At 42.2% G+C, this 25,683-nt stretch overlaps 2 protein-coding genes and 2 pseudogenes across 3 annotated transcripts in view; 3 read left to right on the plus strand and 1 right to left on the minus strand.

The window, feature by feature from the left end:
• Window positions 1-13,245, minus strand: part of PSTK (phosphoseryl-tRNA kinase) — a 22,509-nt gene extending 9,264 nt beyond the window's left edge. Inside the window, exons 1-3 of the mRNA XM_006143969.3 lie at window positions 13,003-13,245; window positions 5,338-5,629; window positions 4,897-5,095 (exon numbers count right to left, since the gene is read on the minus strand). Coding sequence (XP_006144031.1) covers window positions 4,897-5,095; window positions 5,338-5,629; window positions 13,003-13,245 — 734 coding nt within the window. The remainder of the gene's footprint in view (window positions 1-4,896; window positions 5,096-5,337; window positions 5,630-13,002) is intronic.
• A 4,071-nt stretch (window positions 13,246-17,316) lies between these two features.
• Window positions 17,317-18,832, plus strand: LOC102475168 (UPF0688 protein C1orf174 pseudogene; annotated as a pseudogene).
• Window positions 18,833-21,169: 2,337 nt separating this feature from the next.
• LOC102475584 (DNA-directed RNA polymerases I and III subunit RPAC2-like) lies at window positions 21,170-21,659 on the plus strand (annotated as a pseudogene).
• A 932-nt stretch (window positions 21,660-22,591) lies between these two features.
• LOC102475987 (uncharacterized protein C10orf88) overlaps window positions 22,592-25,683 on the plus strand; it is a 19,686-nt gene continuing 16,594 nt past the window's right edge. Inside the window, exons 1-3 of one of the 2 annotated variants that reach the window (XM_027770105.1) lie at window positions 22,592-22,936; window positions 23,679-23,878; window positions 24,929-25,001. In XM_027770105.1, coding sequence (XP_027625906.1) covers window positions 22,652-22,936; window positions 23,679-23,878; window positions 24,929-25,001 — 558 coding nt within the window. In that variant the 5' untranslated portion in view covers window positions 22,592-22,651. Of the gene's footprint in view, window positions 22,937-23,674; window positions 23,879-24,928; window positions 25,002-25,683 lie in introns of both variants that reach the window. The other variant, XM_006143928.3, reaches the window with a different exon arrangement.

Here is a 25,683-nt window from a genome sequence, read left to right on the forward strand (position 1 = left end):
GATGAGGAGACTTAATATATATCACAAAGATGCTACTGCAGGGACAGATTATCAGAAGACTCCTGTCAAAATGGTCTGTTGATGTTTGTGGGCATGACTCCCTCTGGTCCCCCTGAAAAGGACTTTGAAAAATAGGAAAATGCAGTCAGACTTCTGTCCTCATCAGCCACTTTGCTGTCTAAGGCCCCGAAGCAAGGACAAGCTTCCTGTGTTCACAGAACAGGGAAGGCCAGTTTGGCTAAAAGCAGCAAGGGAGAGTGGTGGGATGTGAGGTTGGAGAATCGATCAGGGTTAGAACACATAAAATATGGTAAGGAGTTTAAATTTTACTCAAAGTGCAGGGGGGAACACTGAAAAATTTTAAGATAATGAGTTCATCAAGTTAAATCTCAACTTCAAGGTCATCTTTCTCATACTGAAAAGAGCCTCTGTTCTTGAATCAGTGAGATGACCTTGGTGCAAATCTTGGCTCTGCCACTTAACTACCTAGGTATGTTACTTTATTTACCTGGGCTTCACTGATCCCATCTAAAAAAACGGATGAGCGTTTTACCCTGAAAGGGCTATTGTGAGGACTGACTGGGCCTATACATATGAAGTGTTCAGAAGATGCCAAGTCCACTGAATGTGCTCAGTAGCTATTGCTGCTATTCTATCATAGATGCCCAGAAAGGTACATTGATCAGATCATCTTTCAGCTTGCAATACAAGGCCACCGTCTTCAAAGAAACCCTTCAGAGTTACACTGTGACTACTGTGGAAACAAGCATAGATGACCAGGTTCTTAAGATCTAAGGTATGATGGTAAGCGTCACGACAGAAACTTAGACTTTCCTTGCTTCTACCAAGCTCTCATGGGTCTCGCAGCAGTGATGATAGCCTTATGCCGTTCGTTCTCATGGGATAGCTCAGTGCCTCAACCAGTCATTCATTTCTAAAGGAAACAATGTTAGGTATTCCTGAAAGAGTAGCAGTCAGTTAGTTAAATGCCTGCTCAAAGTTTTAGGATATTATAAGTTAAAATTTAAAATCTCCCTAATAGCTTATTTTATAAACTGAATAGGGCTGGCTGGGTGGTGCAATGGTTATATAATGCTCAAGAGAAGCTAGATCTCACATCGGTGAATGAGGTTCAAGTCCTTGGCCTGGTCAGCCTGAAACAAGCCAGGTAATATACTTGAGTACCCAAGGCTCAACAGGCTAGAGGAAGAAAGGGGACACCTCCCCCATGTCACCCATGGGTACACATGCACATGCTCTATCACAAAGAGAAAAACAAAACTGTATAAAGAATAGTCACCTACTTCCAATTTTTATTTTCTGAACTTTTCTAGGGTTTTTTTTTTTTTTTTTTGAGAGGGCACATGTGTAGAGAGAAGACAATCTGAAAACATGTGATTAAAACATGTGGCCTGAAGACACATGCAAAGATGTGCTTTCCTAAGCTACTCTAGCAGAGCTATTGAGAAGCATCTACATACGAAAGCAGTACCTGCCTGTTGTCAATGGCTGTCTTCCTGTTGTTGTTGAAACTCAGAACCTCTACACTGCCCAGTATCAGGCTAAAGAAGTCACAAGCCTTTATCAGATTATCCCCCAAAAGGATCAAAGAAATTAAATGGCACCAGTCATTTTCACATCTTCAGTCAATTTACATCCCCAAACTGGCTTTGCATCCCAATTTCTCTTCCCTTATTCTCTTTGCATTCCACTTCCCTCTTCCTCATTCCTTTTACATCCAATTTTCCCCTTCCCCCATTCTCTGCTCTTTTAAAGAATAAACCTGAGGCTGATTCTGGTCCCAACTTCTCCATCAGAGAAGCTGTGCCCACCCGATCCTCGCTTTTCTATACCTGTGTGTCTTTGTGTGTTTTGTTATTGCGTCTATTTCTAATCCTCAGCCTTCCCCACTCAGAGAAACGTGTTCATGCCGAGCTGGTCCCGGCACATACGCATTCACTAGAGAGAGACACAGAGAGACAGAGTGGGAGAGAGCAGAAGAAAGCGTGCCTCAACAGGGTATGGTCACACCGTTAATTCCTTCTCCATTTCTCCAGCCTGCTGAGATTTTAGTTACGCTTGTGCTTGCACCCAGAGTATTTTTTCAAGCCACTGGGGACAGGATTTAAACCATGGATGGCCATGTGCGATCTGGCCGTCTTAACTACCAGGCCACAGAACTGGCCCAGTATGTTAATTTTATAAAATAAACGGAATCTTTACCCTGACAACCAAATGTTGAGAAGAATTTAAATATGAGCCTCTTAAAAACTGCTAATCTTGGGGCAAGTAGGTAGAGTAGTGGTTATGGTACTCCCACATGGACAACCACAGTTTGAATCCCAGACCCAAGGGCATGAAAATCACACTGGGCATGTGTACCTACGTGCCCCAAATCCCAAGAGAATGGCTGCAGCATGGCCATCCCCCCTCCCCCATGGGGTGATTTCTCACTTTCTGTCTCCAGAAAGCACACAATAATACCCTTTGGCAAAAACCTAAAAGGAAAAAGAAAAAAGAAAAAAAAAAAAACCCTGCTGATTTTTGGGGCAAGAAGGTGACAGGAAGGTTAAGATGGCAGGATCCCACATAGCAGACTTCACAGTTCGAATTTTGGCCCTGGTAACTTGAAAAACAAACCAGGCTCATGTATGTTTATGCCCAAAATACAGAGAAGAGAATGGAGGAGACAGGACTACAGCATGGCCAACCTCCTGGGGGATGATTCCTCACTTTCTCTCTCTCTCTCTGGCAAGCACACTCGCACTATAGCAAATGAGAAAAAAAAAAAGGCTGATTCCATGGCTGGAGCCCCAGACCAGGTAGCTTGAAAAACACTCCAGCTGGGTACCAGCAGTTAGCGTAATGGCTATGTCGCTGGACTCCCACGTAGTCAACCGTGGTTCAAGTCCAGGACCTGATAGCTTAAACGCCCATGCCCAAGATCCCGAGAGGAGAATGGAGGAAAAGGGATTGTGGCGTGGCCATCCCCTCTGGGGTGTGATTTCTCGCTTTCTATCTCTCTGTCTCTCTCTGTCTGTCTGGCGACCGCACGTGGCCTATAGCAAAAACCTCTCCAAAAAAAAAAAGAAATACTCCAGCTGGAGACCAGCAGGTGGTGGGGTGGTTAGAGTGCTAGACTCTCACACAGCTGAATGCAGTTTGTGTCCTGGACCTGGCGGCTTGCTTTCTCACTTTCCCTCTGGTCAAATTAAAAAATATTAAAATTAAGTAAAATAATTCTTTCACAAAACAAAAAGCCACTCCAGTCACATGCGCTTCTCTCTCTCTCTCTCTCTGACTCTTGTCTCTCTTGTTAAGTTCATATGTCCTTTAGCAAAAACAAAACTGCTGATTTTCCCATGTACAACAGGCAGGAACTAAGGAAAAGTGTACAATATGCCTCTAAAAGCATGCTGTCCAATACAACAGCCTCTAGCTATGAGAGGCTATTTAATTAAAATTAAATTCAGATCATCAGTTGCACTAGCTACATTTTTTTAGAGAATTTTTAAATTAAATTAATTTTATTTATTTGTTTTAATTTGACTAGAGAAGGATAGAGTGAGAAAGAGAGAAGGGTGAAAAGTGAGAAAGCGAGCCGCTAGGTCCGGAACTCAGACCACAGTCGGCCATGTGGGAGTCCAGCACTCTTAACCACCACGCTACCTGCCGGCCCTACACTAGCTACATTTAAATGCTCAATGTGGCTAGTGGATACTGTGTCATACAGTACAACTACAGAACATTTTCATCATCAGTGAAATTTCTACCAGAAATGTGCTGCTTTGGAACTCTGAAGGTTGGGAGGGTCTTCTAAAAAATTCTTGGAAATTGCGCATTATAAAAAAACTATGCATGGGTTTCAAGATTCTGGGCACCAAAATAAACTCATACTTAATTCAATTTCTTTCTTTTTTTTTTTTTTTGTGAACCTCTTGAAGTCCCCTCATATATAATTTTTTAAAATTTTATATTTATTTTATTCATTCATCCACTATTTTTTAATTTGCTATAGGGCATGTGCACTCACCAGAGTGAGAGAGCGAGAGAGAGAATGAGAAAGCATGTCGCCAGGTCCACTACTCACACTGTGGTTGGCCTTGTGGAAGTCCAGTGCCTTAACCACTATGCCACCTGCTGGCCCCTCCCCTCATATATCATTAATGAAAAGTGCTAGGCACCACAGCCGAAGAATTTCACAAACAGCGCATTATGGTTAGCTCTAAGGAAAATTAGGATCCAGTAACACTTCCACTCTTTCACAGATTTCTTTCTATAAGAAAACCGCAGGGCAACCTATTAAGACTATATTGTTTTAGCAAGTGTATCAAAGATGTGGTCTCTGGGGACCAGCAGTTAGTGTAATGGCTATGTTGCTGGACTCCCACGTAGTCGACTGCGGTTCGAGTCCTGGACCCGGTGCTTAAACTCATGCCGGGAACATGTGTGCGTACCCAAGATCCCAAGAGGAGAATGGAGGAGAAGGGATTGCGGCGTGGCCATCCCCCCTGGAGGGTGATTTCTCGCTTTCTGTCTCTCTCTGTCTTTCTGGGGAGCGCATACGCCCTATAGCAAAAAAAACTCTCCAAAAAAAAGAAAAAAAAAAAAGATGTGGTATCTGAATTCTCTGTTCCAATCTCTAAGGAACAATATAACTCTAATAGTTAAAAGCAGACATTTACAAACTCAGGTGCAAATGTGTGCTGTCACAATCTGAGTGACTTTGGACAACTTAAACTTTCTCACTTCAGTTTCTTCTTCCACACAAAAGGAGAAACAATAACATCTGTGCAAGGCCCTTGTGAGGATGAACGAAGACAGTACAAACGAAGTGTGTAGCACAGTGCCTAGTACAGCGGTGCACCCAGAGAAGGTTGGCCTGGAACAGCATACCTGACCTCCGAAGAATATGTTTGACTTGGAATTGTGAGGCTGTTGTGTTCCCACGCATTCTTTTCAGGGCTGGGCTTTTCTAGCTTCCTTTCCATCAGGTGGATGGTCTCCGCAGGTAGTGCTCGTGTTCTCTGGCTGTTCCTCTGTAAACAGGCCTCAAGAGGACAATCTAAAAAGAGCTGGCAAAAGCCCAAGGAATCTGAAATAAGTTTAAAATCACAAGATTACCAGGGCTCTATTTTTCCAAAATATGAAATAAATATATACTAGACAAGCTAGACAGTAGGAAAAACGCCATTTGCAATTCAGAACATTTAGCTTTTAAAATGAAGTAAACCCATATAAACCTCTTAATCCAATTAAGTTGTCGCTGTAAGCAGTAATGATTTTGATATGCAAATAAATGTCTCCATGCATAATAGAAAAAAATGTTTTAATTACATTTCCGAGCCAGTTGGTAGACTTCGTATCTCATACTTTGATAATAAAAATTGTCATCTAAAACCAAGAACAAAGGTCTGGAAACAGCAGTTTTCGTTAAGAGGTAGGAAGCGGGATTCTCAAGCACTGAAGAAAATACCAAATCTTGATCCTTTAAGCAGGTTATAAAATCTTGCCACATGGCTTCAGTCCTGTTGGGTGGGGCAGACATCTTACAGTCCTTAAGGACAGCAATCAAGAAGCATTCCAGGTACTTCAACAGTTCCTGTCGAAGCAATTTCCACTGGGATGGCTAAAAAAGACCAAAGAATTGTCATTTATATTATGCCAGTAAACTGACCATCTGGCATCACTGCTGCCCTGCCCCACAAGAAAATTTCAGCTCACAATACTGAATCATTTGGAGTTCTCTAACACACCTTGTTCCTCATGCCTCTATGCCAAGAAAATTCTAGTTTGACACTAGTACTGTGTGAAGCCTTCTCAGACTCAACCAAGTGGAAGGCAGCTCGGCCCCTCCTCTATCAGGACATCTCATATGTACACGTGATGAGGAAAAGACCTCAGGCTGATAACTGGCTTAGTATGGGATGGGGACAGATGACACAGATGGAAGGAAAGAAAATAAGTAGCCTGAGAATACAAGCAATCTTGGGTTGGTCAAAGGGCTGGGGAGGACAATGATGTAGTTATTTTACTTATTTATTTTTAGATAATTATTTTATTTCATTTATTATCATCATTATTATTTGTTTAATTTGACCAAAGAGAGACAAAGAAAGGGAAAGTAGGAAAGCAAGTCTTCAGGTCACCAACTCAAACCATGGTCAGCCATGAGAGTCTAACACTTTAACCACCATGCCACCTGCCAGCTCTTATTTATTTATTTTTAAAGAGTTGTTTAAATTTATTTATCTTTATTATTATTACTTTTTTAAAAATAATTAGTGTATGGAACTTTATTTATTTTATTTATTTATTTATCCACTTCAATTTGACCAGAGAGGGACAGAGAGAGAGAGAAAGAGAGAGGAAAAGAGAGTAAGTAAGCCACTGGGTTCAGGACTTGAACTGTAGTCGGCCATGTGGAAGTCTAGCACCTTTAACCACCACATCACTTGCTGGCCCCTGTTATTACTTTTTAATTGCTATAGGATATCTGCACTCTTCAAAGGGAGACTGAGAGAGAGAGAGAAAGAGAGAGAGAAAGCCACCGGGTCTTGGACTTGAACCACGGTTGACCACAGGGAAGTCCAGTGCCTTAACCACTGGACCACCTACTGGCCCCACCGATATAATTAAGTCTGCAGGGAAAAAAATAAGGATAAGAGATTGAGGCCCCTCTTGCTTGCCCATGACTTGCAATTGTCAAAGGAAAAATCAACTCTGCAAAAATAATAGTGTGGTTTATTCCTAAGCAGAATATGAGTGACCTAAGCCTGGAGAGGAAGCAAAACATGACTTTATTGGGGTGATCAGGTACAAAGGTTCCTTTTATTTAATTTTGAGAGCAAGAGACAAAGTTTGGAATTTAGCGAAGAGCTTTTCCATAAGCAGGACATGTGGAAATGGGGCCTTGTAGGTTATAGGTAGGTTTTACAGTTTTGAGGTTGGTGATGGGAAAAGGAAGGTTGCCGAGATCAGAAAAGAATGTGCCTGGGACTAGCAGATGGTGTAATGAGTACATTGTTAAGACTCCAATGGTAACTGACCATGGTTCGAGTCATGGACCCAGCAGCTTAAAACTCATGCCAGGTATGTGTGTCCAAATTCCCAAGAGGAGAATAAAGAAGAGATTGTGGCGTGCATGGCTTCTCCTCCAGGAAGGTGATTTCTTGCTATCTCTTTGGTAAGTGTAAGCATCCTGTAGCAAAAATCTCAAAAAAAAAAAAAAGAATGTGGTTTAACAGAAATAAGGAGGCTTAATAACATCACAAAGATACTAAGCCAGAGACAGGATGTAGGTTTATCAATGTGTCAAAATGGTCTGCTAATGTTTGTGGGTGTGACTCCCTCCAGGCCCTCTGGAAAGGACTTTGAAAAATAGAAAAAAGCAGTCAGATTTCTATCCTCACAATCAAACTCAAATCAAGTTCACTCACCCTATCATAGGATGGGAGAGTATTGATTTGCATTGTGTAAAATCCTTAGTTCTTTAGGTCCAGAGTTCTAAGATTAGACACCTGTCTTTTAGACACAAAGTGAAAAACCACAAGCACTTGTAAAGTAGGAAAAGGCAAGTTTTTGTTTGTTTGTTTGTTTGTTTGAAGAGAGATTTTTGCTATAGGGTGTATGCAGTTGCTGAAGAGAGGCAGAAAGACAGAGAGACAGACATAAAGCAAGAAATCACTCCCCAGAGGTATGGCCAAGCCGCAATCCTTATCCTCCATTCTCCTCCTGGGATCTTGGGCACACAAGTATACATGCCTGACACGAGTTTGAAGCCACCAGATTCAGGACTAAAACCGTGGTCAGACATGTGGGAGTTCAGTGACGTAACTGCTACACCATCTGCTGGTCTCAGAAAAGGGAAGTTTTAATAGGAAAGTAAGGATTTTTAATAGAAAAGAGTACACTTTCATGCCTGAAGGGTACGCAGCTGGGCAGCTGCCAGAGAAGGACAATTGCACAGGTATGGGTTTAGGTGTTACATGTATTCTAAGAGTTGATAATGAATATTTGGCTGGGGAAGCTTTATCATAGTATTTGGCTTTTTTGTTTGAATTTGCGGGTTTTTTCCTGCAACTTGCATATCGCTCTCACAGGTGAAGAATTTAATGACCTAATCTTGCATGCTCAGTGTAGACTTAGGAGATATAAGCATCCTTATTTGGATGAACTGTCCAATTAGTCCCAGTAGGAATTAGGATGTTGACCAAAACATCTTCTTGAGTCCCTTTGTATTTATGAGGACTGATAAGAGGGAAATTTACAACTACCCCTATGTGTCTTCCTCAGGTTCTAAAGAAGAAAAATGAGATTTGCCTCATCTTCTCGGAGCCAGGAGCTGGGTGGAAAGTAGGCATTTTTATGGAGGGTGGCTGTAATTCCTAATTAGTTGTGATTGATGTGGCTGATGTCCTTCGGGGTTTTTTTAGGGCTACCTGCTCACTTCTACCTAGCTGCCTATAAAACCCCGAGTGCTACAAACCAAACTGTAGGCACAGGGTGTGAAGAAGGAACGTAAGACTTTACTGCCATGACCAAAAGCAAGGAGACTAGGCAGCTCCCGCTGAAAAGGCCTGGTCTCTCTGAGGAGCAACCCCTGCATGCATATTTCAGGATAAGATTAAGGGCAAAAATCCCAGGAACAAGATCAACTCAATGACTGGTTCAAGAGGGAATGATCATCCTATGAATCCTCTTGATTAGGGGGAGGGGGGGTTGGTAGTCAAATTTCTATTCTAGAGGGGAGCAATCTTCAGGTTTCTGGTACCATTTTGCCTGGGGTCTATGTGTTCACTGTCAGCAGTTTTTATCCCGCAAAACACCTAAAGTATTGAAGTTAAAAGCTTCACATTCCTTTAAGTGGGAGTTTTAGAAGTCCTATGGCCCTGTTCAGGGCCAATGTTGCTTGATTACCATAACCAAAATCTGAAGTCCTACCCCTTACTTTGGGCCATTACAATATAAATGAACCTTCATTCCAAGCCCAGTTAAAAAAAAAAGACATTTTACATTTTAGTTCAGCCCTTATTAATTTTCAGTTTACGAAATTCTTATTTTTCTCTTAATCAAAGAGGGAAAGAAGGGCCTATCTCTTTTATCTTTTCTTGCCGGGGTGAAGGGCGGGAGGTCCCTGCTCCACTTCATTTTTATCCACAGCATTAAGATTACACATGTCGGGCTAGAAGGTGGCATGGTGGTTAGGGTGCTGGACTCCTGGACCTGGCAGCCTGAAACATGCTGGCCACATGTATGTGAATGCCCAAAATCTCAAGAGGAGAAGAGAAGGAACTGCAATGTGGCCATTCCCCCTGGGGTATGATTTCTCACTTTCTCTGTCTCTCTCCCTCCAGTGAGTACACATGCCCTATGGCAAAACAAACAAACAAAAACAAAAACAAAAACAAAAGAAAAAAATCACCTGGGACCAGCAGATAGATTAATGATTACGTCGCTGGACTCTGAACTCACAATTGTAGTCTGAGTCCTGGACCCGGCGGCTTAAACTCATGAAGGGCATGTGTGCATGTGTACCCAAAATCCTGAGAGGACAATGGAAGAGAAGGAATTGTGGTGTGGCCATCCCCCTGGGAGGATGATTTCTTGCTTTCTGTCTGTCTCTCCAAGCGAGTGCATGCACCCTACAGCAAAAATTTCTCTCAAATAAATAAAAATTAAAAACTAAAAATAAAAAAAGATTACAATGCATGCAACAAATACATCAGTTCAACCTACTAAAAATGAAACATATCACTTTGTAAAAGGTTAAATATTTTACTCATTGTGATCAGATGGGTCCCAAGGCCTTTGCATGTATGGGAATGAACAAAAATCTAACTGTTGGAGCTGGCTGCTGGCATGGTGCTGGACTCCCATGTGATTGTGGTTTAAGACCTGGACCTGGCGACTTGCTTTCTTACTCTCTTTCTTTCTCTATGTCTCTCTCTGGTCAAATTTAATAATAAATAAATAAAATGAATAATTCTTAAAAATAAAATCTAACTCTCAATGGAAATAAACAAGTTCTCCAGAAATAGTACTTAATGTAGTTTATTCTAAGCACAAAATTGAGTGGCCTGGAAAAATACAAAAGTGTTTTTGGAGTGCTCAGATGCAGTGGTTCTTTTCACTCAGTTCTGAGAGTGGGAGACACAAAGTTGTAAATCAACATTACAAGTCTTTACATTGGTCTGGCCCAAAAAGGTGAGACATCTGGGAGCGGACACTTGTGGGTTTGGAAATTCTTAGGTTAGGGGGACCAGCAGATGGTATAATGGTTACGTCGTTGGATTCCCACGTAGTTGACCATGGTCCAGGTCCCAGACCTAGAGATTTAAAATTCACACTGGGCGCATATGTGTATGTGTCCAATATCCTGAGAGGAGAATGGAGGAGAAGGGATTGTGGCATAGCTGCATCATGCCTAGGAGGTGATTTCTTGCTTTCTGTCTCTCTTTCTCTCAGGAGAGGACATGCACCTTATAGCAAAAATTTCTGGGACCAGCAGTTAGCGTAATGGCTATGTCACTGAACTCCCATGTAGTCGACCGTGTTCAAGTCCTGGACCTGTTGGCTTAAACTCACGCCGGGCACGTGTGCATGCATGCCCAAGGTACTGAGAGGAGAATGGAGAAGGGATTGCGGCGTGGCCACCCCCCTGGGGGTGATTTCTCACTTTCTGTCTCTCTGTCTCTCTCTGTCTTCCTGGCAAGCGCACATGCCCTATAGAAAAAATCTCTCCAAAAAATAAATAAATAAAAATGTCTCTCTCAAAAAAAAGAGAAATTCCTAAATTAGGAATTGGTTAAAGAATGTCTATGCTTCACTTCAACAGTGATAAGAAGGCTTTACCATGTATCATAAAAACACTAGGGAATACTCCGTAATCACTGGACCGAAGCAGTGTGTTAATGTTTGTAGGGTGACTCCTCTAGGCCCTATGGAAAGAATTTTGGAATAAGAAAAAGTAGTCAGAATTCTGTCCTCATAATAAAAGTGAGAAAAAGCTAGTAAATACAATAATTCCCCTCAACACTGCTCTACTTTGTTGCAAGAGGTAAAAATACTAATATCCAAGTAAATCCTATGCTACCCTGATACTATATTTACCTTGCAATTATCCAGGAATGAGGAAGTAGATACACTTTTCTACAGAGATATCTCTGTAGCACAAAATTGAGTGGCCTGGAAAAACACAAAAGTGTTTTTGGAGTGCTCAGATGCAATGGTTCTTTTTACTCATTTCTGAGAGTGGGAGACACAAGGTTGTAAATCAACATTAGGAGTCTTTACATTAAATGTATTTTTGTAATTAATATACATTAAATGTATTTTTGTATAAATACATGCAGCAATAAATAAGTCATTATATTCCCATTTCACTTATGTGAACAGGTCTACAATCAAGCACTAAACAACAATAATCTAAAATTTTCAGAATGTTTCAAAGAGTTATGTAGAGGAAGCATGAGATGGGAGATGCAAATCTACTCTTCCACTAGTTATCTCAGTTTTCATATGCTTCTCCAAGAAGGTGCATCTCAATGCGCTGTGAGTTGAAGGACTGAAAATTACACACCTAGAACATACAAGTTGGTCCCCAAAGAAAAGCTCACTACTTCCTCTGGTGGTCAACTAAGAAACAGCATCTTTGCCAATGTTGACACAGGCAGAATTATCCTGAGATGAAGATTAAGCTGCAGAGGTCATATCCTTCATCTCTATCTTTTCTGGAGGAACCCTAGTAAATTAATTTATGATTTATATTTTTCTTCTTTTCATTTTTAAAAGGAATTATTTAATTTTATTTATTATTCTTATTTTAATTTGCTATAGGGCATATACACTTGCCAGAGAGAACCAGGGGGAGAAGGAAAATAAGAAAGCAAGCCACCAGGTCCAGGACTCAAACTGCAGTTGGCCATGTGGGAGTCCAGCATATTAACCACCATGCCACCTGCCGGCCCTAGATTTCTAGTCTCTCTCTTAAAAATGGCTACCCATAGATCAGCAGATGGTGTAATGGCTACATGGCTGGACTCCCATGTAGTCCACCACAGTTCAAGTCCCAGCTCCAGAGGCTTCAAACTCATGCCAGATGCATGTAAGTGCCTGCCCCAAATCCCAGAGAGAATGGAGAAGGGATTGCACCACGGCCAACCCCTCTTGGGGGTGATTTCTGCTTTCTGTCTGTCTCTGTCACTCCAAGAAGCCCTACAGCAAAAATCTCTCTTTAAAAAGGGACCAGCAGGTGGCTTAATGGTTACATTGCTGGACTCCACATGAACAGTCGTGGTGCGAGACCTGGACCAGGGCTTAAAACTCACACAGGGCACATGTGCTTGTGTGCCCAAAATCCTGACAGGAGAATGAAGAAAGGATTACAGCTGTGGCCGTCCCCCTGGGGGTGATTTCTTGCTCTCTGTCAAGCATGCACCCTATAGCAAAAAAAAAAAAAAAAAAAAAAAAAACCCCTCCAAAACATGTAAATCTTCAGTCCCACAAAACCCGGATCCACCCTTGGCCATATGTTAAAGTGGCTTTGCTGGAATTTTTTTAGAAATTCTTTCCCTCGTCTTAAGAAACTTCCAAAGGGTTTTTCAAGAGTACACCTTGCACACTAACTTCAGAACCTAACCCTGGCTTAAAACATGGTTTAACATTGCTGGTTTGCCCTCGAAATGAGAAAGGCTGTGAAGAGCAAGATCAGCTGAACGTACAGAACATACATGTAATATTCTTCTACTATGCACTATTCTAAAACCGCTGTTTTCAAACTATTTTAGGATATATTTCTACGGCCATGTCACTCATTCTTTGCAATAACTATATTAATTCGGCTCTATTTTTTCAAATGCCTGTCTTGCCTCGGTCAGGGCTTCATCTCCATACCAGGTTTAGACAGTGGGCACTCAATACAACACAGGAGCGGTACAGGTGGAGTCGCCTACGCTGTTCCGCCAGTGCAGCCTACGCCCCACCCCCCCCCTATATACTGACCAATGGCTGCGCGCTCGACCCCTCCAGGAACGCGTCTGGCATGACGTCATCGTACGCGACGACGCCGACGGCCCAGCCTATCTCTTGCCGCAGCCGATTGCTGAGGACGCGAGCAAAGGAAGATTTTCCAGCTGCGGGGAGACCACAGAGGACGCAGAGTCCTAACTTCCGCGGGCCGTCGGCGCCGGCTCCTCCGGTGTCCTTTGCGGGTCTCCTGCTGCCGGTGGCTTTGGCTGTCTTCATGCTGCCTAGACAGACCGAAAGAGGCTGGCAACGTCGCCAGAGCCCGCCCGCCGACCGCGCACGCGCGTCGTCTCTCACGTCCCGGCTGCGCCGCCTGGTGTCTGGGCGGAGGAGTGGGCGAGGCTTCGAATCCCGAAAAGCTGCTCGGTCCGGGCTATTTCCAAGGTCGTCACAGGTTATCACTCTCACGTAGCTGTCGGTAAGGCCAGTCTTCTAGGATGGAGAGACGAGGGCGCCGCCTTTCATATCTCCCGCACATACCCAAAGGGTCCCAGAATTAGGATTATCTTCAGATGGAATCATCTTGCTTACCGGAAACTTGCAAGCCATTAGGATGTACATTTGGTTTTGTTACATGAGGTTTTCCCAGTCCAGGAAAATCTCGAAGAGACTAAGCCTTTTCCTTTAGTTGGCTTTATAAGGTTAGTCGATGAAAACAAAAGGCGAAAGTGGCAGTCTGTCGACCGCACCGCTGCTCTTACTGGAGGTGCAAGAAGAAAAATATTTGTTCTCGCACTAACGCCACCTGTCGGAAGCAAGTGTGAGGAAATAAAGGAATATCGTTTAACGCAGAGAACAGTAGATGTTTTAAAAAGGAACACAGCTATGGAGAAATACAGAACATCGTTGTGTGAGAGTGTTCAGATCCTGGTTTTCAACTTTCTTTAGGGGATGATTACTTCTTACCCTTAAAGAATTTGTTCAAAAAAATTAATGAGGATGAAATCTGTTTACCAGAGTTGAATACAACCAGTAACCTGATGCTAAACTTGATACCATTTGTGATTACAAAGCGCATACATTATCTCTTTATTTCGGATTGAAATTGAAGAGCATTGTTTACAGTCATGCCTGATTCTTCCTTTTTCTTCACCCTCAAATCCAGTTCATCTAAAAGTCTCCTTCATTTTCCCTTCAAAATTTATCTCTATCTTCACTGCTACTTTTCTAGGCCTCTACAGATTCACAGTCCCTTAACTGGAACCACGGGATCCAGATGTGTTTAGAAATTATTAACTTTTCTGATTTTAGATAGGTAATATACATACTCCGTAACACCTTCAGCTAGTGTCTAGGATTGTACCATATAATCAAATACATTAGTATTTCTGCAATAAAACTTATGGATATTCATTCAACCCAAGGTAACCATCATTTGGAATCCTATGATCATCTCCTTTGCATTGTTCCTAAAAATTATTTACTTGTAGTTTTTTGTTTTTCTTTTTTGCCATAGGGCATATGCTCTTGCCAGAAAGAGGGAAAGTGAGAAATCTCTCTCAGGGAGGATGGCTACAATGCAGTCCCATCTTTTCCATTCTCCTCATGGGATTTGGGGCACATGTGCACACACGCTCCTGTCATGTTTTTGAAGTCACTGACTCCAAGACTCCAACTGTGCTCTGCCACGTGGGAGTCCATTATCTTAACTATCATGCCACCTGTTTGCCCCTATTTTTAGGTTTTAAAAAAATTATTAAAATGCCGTTTGTACTTTTTGGGATGTATGAATTTTTAAACATACTGCTAAGAGTCATTAATAATATTGTATATCGATGTAGTTCATTAATTTTGACTAATGAAGTCTTTCATCATGTCACAATTTCTTATCTTGTAGGTATACATCATGGTTGTTTCAACATTTTGCCATTGTGAATGGTGCTGCTGTGAACTTACTATGTGTATATATAAGATCTATCTATATATCCTCAGTTATATGAATGCAGCAGTTACTGTTGAAGATATATCTAGGTATAAAATTGTTAAGACATTTTGAGTTTAGAAAATAATGCCAAACTGTTTCTCTCTTTTTTTCTGGGGGGGTGGGGGAAGAGGTTTTTGCTATAGGGCATGTGCGCTTGCCAGAAAGACAGAGAGACAAAAAGTGAGAAATCACCCCCCAGGGGGGATGGCCACACTGCAGTCCCTTCTCCTCCATTCTCCTTTCAGGATCTTGCGCACACACGCACACACCCAGCTTGAGTTTAACCCACTGGGTCCAAGACTCAAACTACGGTCAACTACATGGGAGTCGAGCGACATAGCTATTACACCAACTGCTGGTTCTGCTGTTTCTCTGTTTTTTTGTTTTTTCCTTTGAGATTTTTTTTTATATGGTTCATGTGCTCATCAGAGAGACAGAAAGCAAGAAATCACCCCCCACTCCGGGATGGTGGGGTAAATGGCCACGCCACAATCCCTAACCTATTCTCCTCGGGATTTGGGGCACATACGCACATTGACCTGGTGTGAATTTCAGGCTGCCAGGTCTGGGATTTGAGCCAGGGTTTACCACGTGGGAGTCCAATGCCTTAACCATTACACCACCTGTCGGCCCTGCCAAACTGTTTTTCAAAATGTTTGCATCAGTCTATTAAGTTGTTAGAAAAGTAGGGACCAGGGAACCAGCAGTTAGTGTAATGGCTATGTCGCTGGACTCCCACGTAGTCGACCGCAGTTCGTGTCCCGGACCCGGTGGCTTAAAACTCACGCCTGGCACGTGTGCGTGCGTGCCCAAGATCCTGAGAGGAGAATGGAGGAGAAGGGATTGTGGTATGGCCATCCCCCTGGGGGGTAATTTCACGCTTTCTGTCTCTGTGTCTCTCTCTGTCTGTCTGGTGAGCGCACGCGCCCTACAGTGAAAATCTCTCAAAAAAAAAAAAAAAGAAAAAGAAAGGTAGGGACCAGCAGTTAGCCTAATGGCTATGTCGCTGGACTCCCACGTAGTCGACCGCAGTTCGTGTCCCGGACCCGGTGGCTTAAAACTCAACGTTGGGTGCGTGTGCGAGCGTGTCCAAGATCCAGAGAGGAGAATGGAGGAGAAGGGATTGTGGTATGGCCATCCCGAGACATAGAGACAGAAAGCGAGAAATCACCCCCCAGGGGGGATGGTCCCGCCACAATCCCTTCTCCTCCATTCTCCTCTCGGGATCTTGGGCACGCACTCACACGCGCCCGGCGTGAGTTTTAAGCCACCGGGTCCGGGACGCGAACTGCGGTCGACTACGTGGGGGTCCAGCGACATTGCCATTACGCTAACTGCTGGTTCCCTGATTTCTCGCTTTCTGTCTCTTTGTCTCTGTCTGTCTGGCAAGCACATGCACCCTATAGCAAAAACCTCTGGAAAAAGAAAAGTCATGATGCATCTTTCCATAGAAAAGCAGAAAACTGTGTCATGACTTTTCCAACAACATAGTACATTCTTGTTAACATTTTATAAAAAATAAGTAAATCTTTATTTCTGAAATATTTTTGCACTGGGTGCATGTGCATGGATGCCGAAAATCCCAAGAGGACTGCAGTGTGACCGTGCTCCTGGGGGGTGGTTTCTCTGGTGAGTGCATGTACCCTATAGCAAATTTTTTTCTAAAAAAAAAAAAAAAATACAGAGGAACGAGAGGAGGCACAACCCAAGTAGTACTAGCTGGGACGAAAATTAAGTTTCTATAACCACCTTGCTGGGAAGTATACTCAAGGGGAAAAGACAGAGCATATATGGTTAAAACTACTTAAAATACTCAAAACATCCAAATTGCTCCATTACAACAAAATGAATGGGCTCAAGAAAATTAATACTTTGTCACTTTTTTCTAAAGTATACTCTTCAAATATGCATTGACTCACACATTCTGAAAATAGATTTGAAATATGCTACTGAAGAGCATTTTGAGTTTTTATATTATCAATAAACTGTTTAAAATAGGTGAGCCAAAAGTTGCACAGTTTATCCTAGTGATATTAGTGAGAAGTTTCCAATATGCATTTTATTATTTATTTCAAAGGGGGAAAATAATGCAAAAAAAACAAAAACAGCTTGCAACTCATGACAAGAGCAATTTGTTAAGATTGAAGTGAGAGCTGGTCCCATAGCTTAGTGGGTAAAGGAACCAGATCCCACATGGCCAACAATGATTTGAATCCCAGCCCAGGTGGCTGGAAAAACATACCAGGTGTGTGTGCATGCACATCCAAAATCCTGATGGTATACAACAATGGAGGAGAAAGGATTGCAGGATGACCGCACCCTACTGGGGGTGCTTTCTCTCTCTTCATCTCTCTTCCTCCCTCTTGCTCTCTCTCTCTCTGGTGAGCATAGGAGCCTTCTGGCAATTAAAACAACACAATAAAAAGATTGAAGTCAACTCTGAACTAAAAGTACCCAGGCTTTGAAAAAAAAGCATAACATTGAAAATTTCTAGCTTTGCCCTTTTCTGCTCCTCTTAGTTTGTGATGAAACTGTCAGCTAGCTCTCACCAAGCTATCACTGCCACACAACAAATCTGTTCTCAACTTCTATCAGGCACAAAACACCTAATCTCAGCAAGCTTGCAGACAATGGGGAACATAAACATGCACACTGTCAAAGTCTGAGACCCCCCCCCCCAAGAGAATTATCACACCTAAAAAGTGTAAAGTGTAGCACAGAGGAATTAGTTTAATTCTGTAGTGGAGATCAGCTTGGTTTTAAGTGATAAACAGAATTTCTCCTACTGTTGGAAAAAAAATAACATTCTAGGTAGAAGAAAAAGCAAGTGCAAAGGTAAAAGAGACTGGGAAGCAGGCAAAGTTCACAGAGGGCAGTGCAGAGAATGAAATGGAAGTGATGAAAATGAAAGCTGATAACCAGTAAGGAAATTTGCAATGTTTCAGATGAAGCCAGTGTTTGAAAACAGAAGAAGCAGAGATGAAGAAAAAGATAGGAAACTGTTTCTTAAAGAAAATGAGGACCTCCTGGTTGCCGCTCCGCAGAAAAGCGTTAGGCGGGCGGGGGTGGCTGTGCCGCTCACACTCATGAGGAGCTGGAAGCTCACAGGTAGAGTGCGATCTTCAGCACGTCTGAGAGCTCGAAGTTGTTCAACAGCTGGGTTGGCCTCTGCCCAGGACATCGCTGGCTCCACATCTGCCAAAACAACATGTCTGACTTCACACAAAGCCACAGAGAGGCGCACTTCCAAGAAGTTCAAGTATGATAAAAGTCATCTTGTGAAGTCAGAATTACAGAAACTAGTCCCTAAAAGTGATAGTGGTTCTTTGCCAAAAGTAACACCTGAGACCCCCTGTGAAAATAAATTTGCCGAAGATGATACATTGCTTCCAGACAGTGCAGCTAGTTCCTCTACACAACAGGAGACTGCAGGCCTTCCTCTCAGCCACTGCAGAGTTGTGAGTGACACGGGCTTTAGAAAGACTGAAGACAGCCTCTCTGTGCCGAAACACACCAGTTCAGGAGCAGAAGACTCTAACAGTAACTACACCCAGCGGGACAAGTCAGCACTGGAAACAGAGGGAGTCCAGAGGCCACCACTGCAGCTGGACAGCACTATCTTTATAGATGAGGACAGCAACCAGCCAATGCCAGTGAGCTGATTCTTTGGAAACGTGGAGCTCATGCAGGACCTGCCACCAGCATCTTCATCTTGTCCTTCAATGAGCAGACAAGAATTCCGAAAAATGCACTTTAGAGCCAAAGATGATGCTGAGGAGGAGGAGGATGCAGAAATGTAGAAAAAACACAAAATGATTTTTTTAAACATATTTAGTACAATTTAATAATTTAGCACATTACAAGGTTGATATAAAATGTATCTCTGAGAGAATATATTCTTTTTTTTTTTTTGGAGAGGTTTTTGCTATAGGACGCGTGTGCTCGCCAGACAGAGAGAGACATAGAGACAGAAAGCGAGAAATCACCCCCCAGGGGGGATGGTCACGCCGCAATCCCTTCTCCTCCATTCTCCTCTCGGGATCTTGGGCACGCACACACACGCGCCCGGCATGAGTTCTAAGCCACCGGGTCCAGGACGCGAACCGCGGTCAACTACGTGGGAGTCCAGCTACATAGCCATCACGCTAACTGCTGGTTCCTGAGAATATATTCTTATCAAACTTCAAAACTGACTCATTAAGTCAGTAGTGCAAAACACCAACTACCTGTGGAAGGTTGACTAGTGTGAACTAAAAGTCTGAGACTGTGAGGCTGCTGCTTCCATGCAAACGTCTTTTCTTTTTTTAGAGGAAGATTTGCTATAGGGCACGTGCACTCACCAGAAAGACAAAGAGATGGAAAGCGGGAAATCACCAGGAGGGATGGCCACGCCGCGATCCTTTCTTCTCCATTCTCCTCATGAGATTTTGGGCATGCAGGCACATGCGCCCAGCGTGAGTTTTGAGCCACTGGGTCTGGGACTTGAACTGTGGTTGATTAAATGGGAGTCCAGTGATGTGACCATTATGCTATCTGCTGGTCCCTGCTTTTTCTTATATGTACATATATGATAATGGTTTGAGTCAGCTGTAGGGGCTTGGGTTTAAATGAGAGCATTGCAAAGAAAGCACTCCACTTGAGCTCAATAGTTTTGATGATATGCAATTTTATTTTCCATTATAAAAATGTGATCTATCCAATGACAGATCTTAAAGAACTCTCCTTTATTTCTGTATATAAACCTAATGTTTATCTTGGAAATTTTGCAAAATACATATAAAAAATAAAATATATTTTGAAAAAAAAAAAGAAAACTTGGTTGATCAAAATATCTTCAATGGAGATATTTTGATCAACTGGACTGGGGAGAAATGTTCACATATTGAAATGTTCACTTTGTAAGCTAAATGATGTGATTGAATGTATATAAAAAATTAAAAATTAATTAAAAAAAAATAAAATGAAAACTCGGTGAGTCAAAAATCCTGATTATAATAATTGACTTTGCTTGTAAAATTGCAGTTAGTGTTTCTGAATTAAGAGTCTATTTCCCACTGGACATACATGTTAACATGGATAAAAGGTAACGTATGACCACAGAAAGAAAGACATATAGCAAAGAAATAATGATGAAAACAACTTATAATGAATCTAGAGTAGTAAAATAACTTTACGACAGGCAGCCCCTTAGCCCAATGGTTGGGAGCCAGATCCTAGATGGCTGACTGTGGTTTGAAGAACATGCTGTGCCATGTGCATGTGTGCCCAAAGTCCTGACAGGATGAAGAACTGGAGATGGGAATGCCATTTGCTTGTGCTCCATTGGGGGTGTGCTTTCTCCTTCTCACTGGTGAGCATATATGCCTCTGGTAATTAAAAAATAAAAAAACTTTGCAAACTTAGGACCTTTTCAATTAAGAACTTTTTAATATCTTGAATTTTGAACCTATAGACCTTTGGTGGAGCTTCTCTTACAATCTTGGTAAATTCACCTACTATATATTCTGATGGTTACCTATAGAAAAATACATTTGGTCATCATTTTCCTTGCCCTGTGATACAAATAAACACCACAAACAGTCATTCTGGTCTCATTTTTATCTATAGGATATATGTTCTAATACATACAGTTGGTCTTCCATATGGTTCAATCAACCATGGATTTAAAAAAAAAAATGTGGTTTCTTCATCTGTATTGAACACGTACAGACTTTTTTCCTTGTCATTATTTCCTAAATGTAACAATTACTTACATAACAATTATGTCCTATCAGGTATTACAGGTAATCTAGAGATTACTTAAAGCATAAAGGAGAACATGTATTGTCAATATGCAAATATTATGCCATTTTAACTAAAGGGCTTGAGCATCCACAGATTGTGGTATTTGTAGGAGGTTTCCTGGGACCAGCCTTCACAGATATCAAGAGATGACTGCAAAAGCAAATAAAAACTTAACCAAAAGGCCAGTGAGTGGCAGTGGTTAAGAAGGTGGAGTCCCACATGGTTAAACACAGTTCAAGTCCCAGATCTGGCAACTTGCAGTCTCACTTTCTCTGTTTCTGTCCCTCTCTGGTGAGCACACATGTCCTATAGCAAATTTATTTTTAAAATAATAAATAAGATGAAATAATTCTTAAAACTTAAGCAAAGAGAATACGAAAAAGTGGAGAACTGAATCATTGAGCCTAGGACATAAGTTCTTAGAAAAAATTAGATTATAGATGTTTCGTAATATGGGGCAGAGCCTCTAATCCGTTCGCACCTCCTGGGGATCCTGGAAACCGTGTCCGCGATGGAAGAGGACCAGGAGCTGGAGAGAAAAATACCTGGATTGAAGGCCTCAATGGCTGAAAGCGAGAGGAAGACAGCCCTGGAAATGGTCCAGGCAGCTGGAACAGATAGACACTGTGTGACATTTGTATTGCACGAGGAGGACCATACCCTAAGAAATTCTCTGCGTTACATGATCATGAAGAACCCAGAAGTGGAATTTTGTGGTGAAACTACGACCCATCCTTCAGAGAGCAAAATTAATTTGCACATTCAGATTCAGCTGTTGAGCCATTTCAGAGAGGCCTGAATGAGCTCATGAATGTCTGCCAAGATGTGCTTGACAAGTTTGAGGCCAGCATACAGAACTATAAGGATCAAAAAGCAAGCAAAAGCGAATCCACATTCTAGTCCCTTCTGCAGTGTACATGAAGGACTATCCTCTAGGATATTCTTTGTGATTGTGCAGAACCCAGAATTAAAAGTTTGTGATCGCAGCATGCTCTGTCCTTCATCTGTAACCCATTACAGATGTTGGAATCCCTGCAAGAACCTTTGTATTCTTCAAATAAATTTCTTATCTAAAAAAAAAAAAAATTATAGTGAGCAAGAATTGTACTTCCTAGAGACTGGATCACTTTAAAGACATCTTTAGACTGCTGATAGAAAACTTCTATAATCTAATTTCCATTTTTATTTTTTTATTATTTTTTTGGAGAGGTTCTTGCTATAGAGCATGTGCCCTCTCCAGAGAAACAGAAAGCGAGAAATCACCACCCACCCCAGGGGGATGGCTATGCCACAATCCCTTCTCCTTCATTCTCTTGGGATCCTGAGCATGCACGCACAAGCACCTGGCGTGCATTTAAGCAATGGGTCGTGGATTCCAACGCAGTTGACTACATGGGAGTCCAGCGACATAGCCATTACGCCAACTGCTAGTCCCTCGTTTTTATTTTTTAATTGTCAGAGAACACATGTAGACGGAGGAAGAGGGAAAAGAACCTCTTAAGGGGGATTGGTCAGGCACAAATCCAGTCTCATTTTCTTGATCCTGTTGGGATTTGGGGCATATGCGCCTGCAGTGGAAATGGCTCTGGCGTCCACTTGGAGCAATGGCGAGGTCGAGAGTTGGATCAGTAGGACGCGGGGCCAACAACACCATGCCTTCGTATTCACAGGCCCTCGACATTGGATCCACCCTTTCTGTCCAACCAGCAGGCCTGCTATTTCTGGCTACCTGCTATTTCTTCACAGCCAACGCGAAAATACCGCCCGCATCCCCACACGCAGCGCACTGCGCCTGCGTAGTCGTCAGAGGGCGCCAGAGAGTAGTCAGTGCGCATGCTCCGCCCTTGGTCTTATACACCTGTCCCTGCCTCTCTTCTATCTTCCGGAGCAGATTTTGAACGCCGCCCCTGAAGCTACATGGCATGCGCATGCCTGCCGGCTGAAGGAGTCTCTCCCCACTCTGCTTCCTCACTTCCACTCTGCACTGACGGAAACTTAAACGCTGAAGAGAGGTTCCGGCGCTGGCCCGGGCAGCTGCGGCGCGATGGAGACGGAGGACCGGGAGCTGGCCGGCTGCCCGACGCTGGCCTCTTCCTGGAATGCCACGTGTGGGGCCCTAACCCAGAGCCTTCTTGTCACCCGGGCGGGTCTAGGTGTCGAAGACTCGGACTGGGAGGAGCTGCTGGTGCCACCTGCTCCAAGGTGCGCGGGGGCGGGTGGGGACCGGGGCGGGTGGGGACCGGACTTACCGCGCTCGGTGACAGCCACGCTCCCGTGAGAGCCGGGAGGGAGGCGTGGGCTGAGGGGAGAGGGTCTGAGCCGGGATCCGGGAGCGAAGCTGATGCTGCGTCTGCAAGGTAGGGGTGAACTCGGGACGTCGAGGGGGTAGGGGTGGGACGGCCTAGCCGTGGCCGCAACTGGTGGTGCGTGAGTGGGGGGCGCAGGGGCGAGAGGGAAGATGACCTGGAAACTCGGAATGTCACAGACCTCTCGAGCAGTATGACAGCCCTTCGGGTCTCAGGACGATGAGTCTGCTGCACCCCCTTCTCTAAAGGAAACGAATACCTCTAGAAGACCAAAGTAGGGTTCGAAAAACCAATTGAGGACCACTGTCGGCAGACTTTTTAAGAAATAGAGCTTTGTCTTTTGCTGTGTGGTGCTGCCTAGTTCTATGTGCACAACAGGCGTCCAGTCAGTTTATTTAATTACTGAGAATCGATCACAGAGGATTGTGAGCACGTCCATGATCGAGGGAAAATTTCTGAAGCCGATTTCTGAAGCCTGCCTTTTCATATGAATTCTGTATTGAATTAGACGGTGTTTGGGAAGGAACTTGGACCTCAGGTGAAGCGAGTTAGCAGAGTACCCGTGATCTGAGTGCTTCATGGGAAGTGTTCAGAGACCCATAGTGTGTCATGTTTTGAATCATTTCCTTCTCAGTCAGGATCTGGTGATTTTGAAGAGAAGCCTGAACAGCCAAGATGAAAACCCCTGCTTTCTTTACCTGATGTGCGACCCTAAAGGAGGCGAAGAGATGACTGCCGTTGGCATTTTGAGTTCAGCAAGAAACATGGAAGTTTACTTAGGCGAGGAGTACTGTGGAACCAGTAGGGGCAAGAATGTGTGTACCGTCCTGGATAACAGGTTTGTGGCTTGCACATGTGAGAGTGTTCTTCTTCATCACTGTTCTTACTTTCCTCGGTGTCCTTTGGAGTGTTTATTGATTCCCTGAAATTGATAGGAACATTGGGGAAAGAAGAAAAAGTCCAGTAGTAGACAGTCAGCACTCTTAAAAGACAATCTAGCTCAACCTAGTTTTTGTTTTTTTTTTAAATATATGTGAAAATTTAGAGCTAATAGAGGTGAATTAGTAAAAAGCCACAGCTAGTTAAGTGAAAGAATTATATTAGATTTGTGTCCTAAGTCTGGCCCCATGGCGTAACTGAATCCTATATGACCTTCTGCATGGTTGGAATCCCAACCCAGCAGCTTAAATCATGCTTAGTGTTTCTATCTCAAAAGGATGGAGAAATGGAGAAGAAGGGATTGAGGTGTGACTACACCCCATTTGAGGATACTTTCTCCTTCTCCCTCTTTTTCTCTCTGTGTGTCTCTTTCTTTGACTAATGCAGATACCCTCTGGCAATTAAAAAAAAAAGATGAAAGATTGTTACCCTGATAGTGTTTCCTGCCTCTCATTTAATTCACAAGGGTCTATTTTCCAAAAATTAGTCAGTCAGTTTGAAATTTTGAACACATTCTAGGAAGCCCATTACAAATTGTTTAGGAATGTGAGACTGTGTCATATCAGCCTATTATTAACCTGTTATGTGGTTTATAACTTGTGATTTTTTTCTAGTCTCTCAGAAAGATTCTGCTCTAATGTTTCTTTAATCCAAGTTATGAATTATATTCTGTGGATGATGGAAATTATAGCTATATTTATTGAGCTTTAAAATAAGCTCTGTGCCACATCATTTTACATATATTATTTGTTTCAGTTCTCCCATTTGTCATGTGACAAAATTTGTCCTTATAAGCAGTGCAAGTCAGTAAGGAGCCCCAACTCTTTATTCTGTGTTCTAGAAACATAGAATTTCAAGATTTAAATATTGTTCTAAAAACATTTATTTTAAAATATAACTGTTAGAGGTAATAATGTATGAAAGTTTAAAAATTCTTTTCTATTTTTAGTGAACAGGAAAAGGTTATTTTGTATAAAAAATTTCTAAAGTTGGAATCCTCCACACATGCTTGTAAAATAAAGGTAAGTTATTACTAATTTTAACTAAGTTGACAGCCAAATTTTTTTGTGTTGTATATACTTACTTTCTGTTAGTTTGATAGTATAATTCAGCCAACTTAATCCCTAGTTCTAGTCCAGAAATATTTAGTAAACATGTAAAAAGAAATTACTTTTATAAAAAATGATCAGCCATTTTTAATATTGAACTCTTCTTTTAAAATTTGACCGTTTATTATCTATGAAAAATGTATTGGTAATACAGTAGTGCTATTTTTTAAAGAATTATTTTATTTATTTATTTTTAATTAATTAATTTTATAATTAAAGTATGAATTTATTTTGGTACAAAAACTTTTTAAAATTCATACATAGTTTTCCCATTACATGTATTTCCATGAGCTTTTTTTTCTGAAACTTTTTTTAAGCTTAATTTACATTCATTTCCTAAGCATCGTCACAGCATACAGAATGTGATTTCCCATCCAGAATATACTGCATAGTGGCTTAATCATGCATGTTATCATCAAAAATTTTCCATTTCTAGTTTTATATATATATATATATCCTATTTCTGACCCTCTGTCCTTTTCTCACACTATCTCTGGTGTCTACAGTTGTCTTCCATTCTTTATCCCCCACATTGTATTGATCACACAATTTCTTAAATAATCTAACTACTTTCTTTTTTTTTTTTTTTTTTTAG

The sequence above is a fragment of the Tupaia chinensis genome, unplaced genomic scaffold, assembly GCF_000334495.1.
Source record: "Tupaia chinensis unplaced genomic scaffold, TupChi_1.0 Scaffold000113_1, whole genome shotgun sequence".
NCBI lineage: Eukaryota > Metazoa > Chordata > Mammalia > Scandentia > Tupaiidae > Tupaia > Tupaia belangeri.